The 7,871-nt window shown below is 39.0% G+C and overlaps 1 protein-coding gene and 1 long non-coding RNA gene across 2 annotated transcripts; both read left to right on the plus strand.

Annotated features, from left to right (window-relative positions):
* Positions 1–2,592: 2,592 nt before the first annotated feature.
* LOC134816642 (uncharacterized) lies at positions 2,593–5,037 on the plus strand. The gene is made up of 2 exons (XM_063825579.1): positions 2,593–4,043; positions 4,288–5,037. Exons 1-2 carry the CDS (start codon positions 2,609–2,611, stop codon positions 4,329–4,331), a joined length of 1,479 nt encoding a protein of 492 aa, XP_063681649.1. The 5' UTR covers positions 2,593–2,608; the 3' UTR covers positions 4,332–5,037.
* A 1,093-nt stretch (positions 5,038–6,130) lies between these two features.
* Positions 6,131–7,065, plus strand: LOC134817540 (uncharacterized). The gene is made up of 3 exons (XR_010160529.1): positions 6,131–6,285; positions 6,651–6,770; positions 6,935–7,065. It is a non-coding gene; the product is annotated as an uncharacterized LOC134817540 (long non-coding RNA).
* Positions 7,066–7,871: the final 806 nt, after the last annotated feature.

Here is a 7,871-nt window from a genome sequence, read left to right on the forward strand (position 1 = left end):
AAAACGTGCAGTTTTGTAATACCTTAGTTCAGCTTTTCAAAAGAGGAGAGGGAGAGGAAGAGGGAGAGGGAGAGGGAGAGGGAGAGGGAGAGGGAGAGGGAGAGGGAGAGGGAGAGGGAGAGGGAGAGGGAGAGGGAGAGGGAGAGGGAGAGGGAGAGGGAGAGGGAGAGGGAGAGGGAGAGGGAGAGGGAGAGGGAGAGGGAGAGGGAGAGGGAGAGGGAGAGGGAGAGGGAGAGGGAGAGGGAGAGGGAGAGGGAGAGGGAGAGGGAGAGGGAGAGGGAGAGGGAGAGGGAGAGGGAGAGGGAGAGGGAGAGGGAGAGGGAGAGGGAGAGGGAGAGGGAGAGGGAGAGGGAGAGGGAGAGGGAGAGGGAGAGGGAGAGGGAGAGGGAGAGGGAGAGGGAGAGGGAGAGGGAGAGGGAGAGGGAGAGGGAGAGGGAGAGGGAGAGGGAGAGGGAGAGGGAGAGGGAGAGGGAGAGGGAGAGGGAGAGGGAGAGGGAGAGGGAGAGGGAGAGGGAGAGGGAGAGGGAGAGGGAGAGGGAGAGGGAGAGGGAGAGGGAGAGGGAGAGGGAGAGGGAGAGGGAGAGGGAGAGGGAGAGGGAGAGGGAGAGGGAGAGGGAGAGGGAGAGGGAGAGGGAGAGGGAGAGGGAGAGGGAGAGGGAGAGGGAGAGGGAGAGGGAGAGGGAGAGGGAGAGGGAGAGGGAGAGGGAGAGGGAGAGGGAGAGGGAGAGGGAGAGGGAGAGGGAGAGGGAGAGGGAGAGGGAGAGGGAGAGGGAGAGGGAGAGGGAGAGGGAGAGGGAGAGGGAGAGGGAGAGGGAGAGGGAGAGGGAGAGGGAGAGGGAGAGGGAGAGGGAGAGGGAGAGGGAGAGGGAATAATAGTATTATTGTACCCCCTGGTTCAACGTGTAAACCACTACAAGATGCAGTTGCGGAGCTGTCCTTTTCCAATACTAGTACAAACAATTTATTTAAAGATATTAAGACAATGAAACTAGTCAGTGTAATAAGCGCCAAGCGCGAGCACAGAACTTTTTTTCTCCGATTTCGATAAATTTGGTACCAAAATTTGTCTAAAAATGTGAATAAAATAAATCCACCGTGTAGCAATTTTCGGAAAAAATGCTACACGGCGCTTGTTCGCCGCGCGTGCTTTTTTCGCGCAAATTTTTAGTTTTTGGCCTATAACTTTCACATTTTCAGTTATTATCACATAATTATTATGGCATCGTAATCAGCTCATCGAGACGAAACTTTTAGTACTAATATTTTAAGATTTAAAGGAAAATTATTTTCAAAATTTTTCAATCTGAACACAAGGGTCCCCCCTTGTGTGAAATTTTGAACAAATTTTTGAAAAATTTGGTGCTTCAAATATTATAATTTTGGTACCAAAAGTTGCGTCTGACTAAGCTCATTACGATACTGTAATAAATATTTCAAAATATTCAATATTTTAGGAGTTATAGGCATTTTAAGCAATAAATTACCCATTTTTCGTCCTTTGTACATTTTTGTAATGCACAGGAGGCCCACATATAGCTCGACGTTATTTTGCTACACGGTGAATTTGCATTATTCACACTTAGAGGCAACTTTTGGTACCAAATTTATCAAAATCAGAGACAAAAAATTCTGTGCCAACTCATGGCGCTTATTACATAGACTAAACAGCGAGCTTTCGAAGGATTTCTACGTTTTTAGTTATTTTAGCTTATAGGTATCCTCAATGGGTGTCCTAAGTGACTGGTTAAAACTCTTCCATAATCCATTTCGTTGAAGGCACTTAATTTTCATTCTTTTTGTCCACCCACCTGTCAGTCACTTTCTTCATATGCTCAATTTGTATCTCAAAACCATTACATAGTATATCCGTATCAACATACCGCGAAACTGGTGACTGCTTTATCACGATCTATCAAAGCTAAGGTTGGCCAGTTGCCAACAATGTTAGAATGTTGGTTGCGTTTCCGGGACTAACGATGTTTACTCAACTTTGTTAAATCATCATTTCCAGAAAAATTTTATTGCTTTGCCTTTAGTCATACTGTGTATACTTTGAATTCTCCGACGGTTTTTTGTTTTTTAATTTAGCGTTTGTCATTATGAATTTGGAATCTCCAGCTTCTGAATCTTAAAGTTTTTATAATGTACTAGTAGTACGTGCTAAACCACTTTACAATCGATCTTCGAGTTTTTCTAAAAGGGCCCCGACAGTTGAAACCAACTTGAGTTGATGTATTTTCGGACGCTGATTCCGAATCGGCTACCGGACAACTGAACCCAGATGAGGCAAAACAGTTGGCCCAATTTCGCCCCTCAGCTGCATATACTCATATAGTCTAACTGCACTGGCACTGCAAATAACTTAGCTGTTATAGATGGTAAAACTAGTACACACTTATCAAAGAAATATCTTCAAAAGTGTCCAAAATTATCATTTTCTGGGCAAAGGAGCCAATGAGGCAAAAACGTTGGCCCCTTTTTGCCAACCTGCCCAAGGTAAAACATTTTGTTGTCACTAAGCTTTTTTATTGAGTAAAATCATGCTATGTTTAAAACGAACTGATGTTAATTGTGTCATCATTTCAATTTAGCAGGGTGGATATTGGTAATGACAATCATCACACTCTTAGTGGTGCATTCTTCCTGGGAAGGTGCAGCAACCGATCTGACATCTCAATTGTGGAATGAAGGGGTAAAGAAAGGGTCTATACTGTGGATAGATGCTCACTGCCAGGGAGGAGTAATTTCTTCGTGTCACCTCACAGCATATTATGATGATAGGTTCGAGACGACCGAGGAGCAAACCTATATAAAGTACAAACTGATAAACGATTCATTCTCATGGGAAACCTTCTACAACCAAGCAGATCAGTTTGTCTCTATGTTGGAGCCAAGAGATGTTATTTCCATCACAGCTTCCTGCAGCATGAGCTATAAAATAAACTATATACCAATAGTATCAAACGCCGTTTTATTTGTCTTCTACTACGACAACATCTACTACCACAACAATTTTCAGTTGACAGTATGGGGCGATCCCAACACTGCGATCCCAACAGCTGCAATTTCATTTGAATCGATACCATTACCTGCACTGATGATGCCTGCAAGGGAAATGCTGGAACTCACTTTAAATGCAAATTTAAATGCAAGGAAGCATAGGGAAAAGCAAATCATAAAACACTGCGAGGTAAGAGACCATAGCTGGAGCGATGCCGCAGCAAAAATTATCAGTGAGCTAGAAGACAAAGGGGCTAAGGCAGGACAAATAATTGCGATAGACGCGCATAATAATGACCAAGATGGATGGGCGATCTTCTCTGCGTGGTGGAACGAGTCACTCCCTGAGTTCGGAGACTTAAAAGGATATATGATGAAGGAGGGAATAAATAATCGTGACTCTTGGAAAGAACAGGCAATCAAAGCAAGAGATAGTATTGCAGAAAAGAGTGATGGAAAAGAGATGATAAAAGTCTTCTCATTCACCTCTAGTATTAACGAGTTAATGCTAGGAGTGACATATACTTTCTACGCAAAAGATAAGGTAGTATCGTTCATCCTGGATGAAGAGAAACTCATAACGGAGGAACCAGTGAGACGCTTTAAAAAAACCCCAACAACTCAAAGTAACACAGCTGATGTTAATGTAGAGCATTGGGAAACATTGAGAGAATCATCTGAAAACACATCTACTTTCAAGACTTCCTACGTGCAAACATCTGGCTGGACGTTGACTGCAGGGGCTGAGATCCCGGTTCCTGAAACTCCAGCGACCATATCTGCAACCGTTCAGAAAACCCAAACAGAAAGATGGGAAAAAACGACAGAAATTGTTAACAAAGAGGGCACTTCTTTTGAAATTAAAGTGGAATTTATCATTCCGCCAAAATCGATCTTAGTTGTAAGATTTATTGAGGAAATAAGAGAATTTTCTGCCCCCTACACAATGACGATGGAATCAGGGAGGGTCTGCAGCGGAATATGGAAAGCTACGAATACAACTGTACACACACGTGAAAAATCCTTTCCAATGGATACACCAGGTCAGTAAGATATATTAGTATTATTTTTCAAACGTTACATTTTTTATGGAGTGATAAATCATAAAAGGATTATAAAAATTAAAAACGTTACAAAAATACAAACGTAGGATTAGATTCATAAAACTTTAGATCTTATTCTTAGGTGTTAGAATATATTGAAAATAATTTAATACTAGTCTGTATCATGATTACGATATGCAATAAACTTACATATTATTATTATTATTAACAAAAACTTCTTCAGGTGACGAGATCGAAAGAGAACTTAAAAACACTGACATCTACTAGCCGGACTTCGCATGCTACGTGACGCATATAATGGCGGTTGGGCGCTACTGCAAGCGCGAGAGGGGTCTGGTTAGATCTGTACGTGAGAGCCTTGATTTATTTTGTGGATCTCTTTCAGTGACTCCAGATATTACCTTTGAACACGTAACGACTAACGGACTTTGAAACAAAATCTCCTCAAATCTAACAAAAACTTAATAATATGAACGCGAACAATTAGCATGAATAATAAATCTTTATCTAGATTTTAATTTTTACTGTAACAATTGCAAATTGGTTTTCTATAAATCTGGGAGTGCATTTTTATAAGTTAGATTTTAATTTTGCAAATTCAAAATTAGTTTTCTATAAATCTGGGAGTGCATTTTTTATAATAGTTAGATTTTAATTTTTACTGTAACAGTTGCAAATTAGTTTCCTATAAATCTGGGAGTGCATTTTTATAAGTTATATTTTAATTTTTACTGTAACAATTGCAAATTAGTTTTCTATAAATCTGGATGTGCATTTTTGAAAGTTAGATTTTAATTTTTACTGTAACAGTTGCAAATTAGTTTCCTATAAATCTGGGTGTGCATTTTTGAAAGTTAGATTTTAATTTTTATTGTAACAATTGCAAATTAGTTTTTTATAAATCTGGCATGTGCATTTTTGAAAGTTAGATTTTAATTTTTTCTGTAACAGTTGCAAATTAGTTTCCTATAAATCTGGGAGTGCATTTTTATAAGTTAGAAATAGGAAATAATTTCATGGCAAAAATGCAAAGATATTGCAAATATTAGATGACTAGTGTAACCCGTGCCTACAGTACAGCAATAATAACGTATAAAATAAACTCGAATAAATTATTCGTCTGTAAAATCTGACGGGAGACCAAACACGGTACTGCACACTCTACAAGTATGACTAATACGATCAGAACTCTAAAAATCGAAAGAATGCTATAAAAATAAAATCTTAAAAATTAACCGCGTTACAAATACAATTTCACGGAAAAAAAACGAATATAATAATTTAAACACGAGTAAAAAAGTCATGGAGATAAGACTAAGTTAATGACGATGAGTAGTACTCAGTACTATTACTGGGCTCAGCCTGTCATTCTGCCGCATCTTTATTATGTTTTATCTTTAAGTTCATGAACATTATACTTATAGAGTTATAGCCTGCAAGTGCAGGGGTTCACGCCAGGTTATTGCTACAGCCACCAGTAGTTAATCTTAAAATGAGAACAATTAGTGGGTTAACAAAGGATAGTACAAGTCACGTTTGAGCTGTTCTGGAAGCAAGACTTCCGGCGAAAATTAGAGAAATTGACGTTTTGATTTACCGAACCGTTCCAATTTTTCCTATTTTCAAATATAAGCTGACTAAAGGTTCACCATTTTAACGGAGTTTATGTCCAGATTGAGGTCAGAAGTAATGGAATTGGAATTAAATAAATAGGATAAGTGTCCTTAATCATAGCAAAAATTTGTTATCAGTATGCTTTATCATAATGCTATAAATGAAGACGGATCAGTGAATACCGTGAACAGTAAACGCTGTAAAGTTTTGTGGAAATTAGAGCTTATATCTTAACCGCAAACTATCAAAGATGAGCTAAGGCCCTCGAACACTTTCACGGACAATGAATGGCGAATGAAAGATAATGTAACCGTTGAGGATCGATCTAGCCCAAACACCAAAGCGCAGGACGTGATCTCGTCACATGCAATGAGAACACGCGCGCACGCGTTCCCCATGGCAACAGACCAGGGCGCCATAAGAAGCTTCCCTCACACGTTAAACCTCAGTTCTTTATTCGTTTCTAATACATTCGCTTATAGTCCGTCCGCCCTATCGTTTCGTTTGGAAAATTCAGGAAAATACAAAGTTAAAAGATTATCTACAGTTGTCTGACATTAAAGTTACTATGGGTCAGACTTACAGTACACAAGCATCTAGTGATATTGTAAGTAAAATTTAAAGCGTTTACATACAGCCTTTTCAATTTCATTGTTTTTTGACATCAACCTTCATTATTAGTTTTTTTGGGCCGTGGTGCTTGGAGTAATCTTTTTGTTTAAAAACCACAAAGACATTTATGCTGTTGATCGATTTGTTAAGGCCGGTTTTTCTGATTAATTTTTATGAAGAGCTGTATTAGTAAACTTTTCCACATCATACATACTACGTTGCGTCCTGCAATTATGTATTCATCCAATTTCTCCTCACTTGCCATAACTTTACTTTTCGGTTGTTCCTGTCGGTTTTAGTCTCATGTAGGATAATGCAACGTAGAATTAGTAAATGTTTAACTTATTAACAATCTCACAGGATTCATATCTGACAAGCAAGAAAAAGGTTGAAAATCAGAAACTTGTCAGAAAGACTCAATCAGTAACACCGCTTCAAAATCGAACAGAAATTCAGCAAATTCAGGAATCTTGCTCCACGGTTTGTTTATTGTTTAAAATCGAGGCTATCCGCTAATTTCAATGACTGTTATATTTCAAATAAATCTGTAATTAATAATCATTAAAAAGATCACGCTGTATTCGAGCTTTTCATTAAGAAAAAGGAATCTCAGCTGATAACTAATACTAACACATTCTTTACAGCAAGCCACGTTTCTGGAAGAGGACCAGAAAACATTGAACCCAGCATTCCCTACTCTTGCAAAAGAAGAGGAATCAAACAAGCTGCTTGAAGATGAGATGACAAAGAGCCGTCTCCTGGGGGAAAGAGTTGAACACCTCGAACAAGAAATGTGGAATAAAGATGCTGAAAACGCTAGTCTCAAGTCAGAAATATGTAAATTGAATGAGATGGTTGCCGAAGAACAGCAGAAGACCTACCAAGAACAGGTCAACCTCTACCATGAGCAGGTGAAGACCTACAATGAATGGGAAGAGAAACAAAAGGAAATAGAAAAGAATAAAATTCTCCAAGAGAAACTTTCAAAAGTAGAGGAAGAGTTGTTGAACACTAAAACTCGGACTACAGTTGAAAATGATACGGACCTAATGGATTCGAGCGATTCTGAGGTAGGACCTTGTGAAAATGAAATTTGAAAGATAGACCGGTTTTATTTTACCGTCTAAGAAATCATGACATCAGACATGATATGTAATCAGTTTTGGATTCAAATTGTGGATCGCTAATCGTGATCAGTGATGTGCATCTAGGAACAATTTGTTTGTTAACAGAGATTAGGTCAAATACTTTAATTTCCAGGTATTTTCATGGTTTTAATAAGATTATAAGTTCTATTTTGAAGTTCTAATGATAGTTAATTAATTAATGGGGTTTCAGGCCACTCTTGTTAATTGTGATGTAAGTTACGTACCCGAACAAAGGATATGCCACAAAGCCGATGACCAATCTCATATGACCTCTTCTATAAGCGAACCAACCGAACAATTTGATTTTGAGCACGGAATCATTAAAGGAAATTTGCAGCCGATTCCGATTGTTCCTAATCAAGATGATTCTGGGATTGACTCTGAGACTATTATCAAAGTAAACATTTTAGTTCAAAACTTCATTCCATTTTCA

Source organism: Bolinopsis microptera, chromosome 6 (genome assembly GCF_026151205.1).
Source record: "Bolinopsis microptera isolate Bmic1 chromosome 6, MBARI_Bmic_1.0, whole genome shotgun sequence".
Lineage (NCBI taxonomy): Eukaryota > Metazoa > Ctenophora > Tentaculata > Lobata > Bolinopsidae > Bolinopsis > Bolinopsis microptera.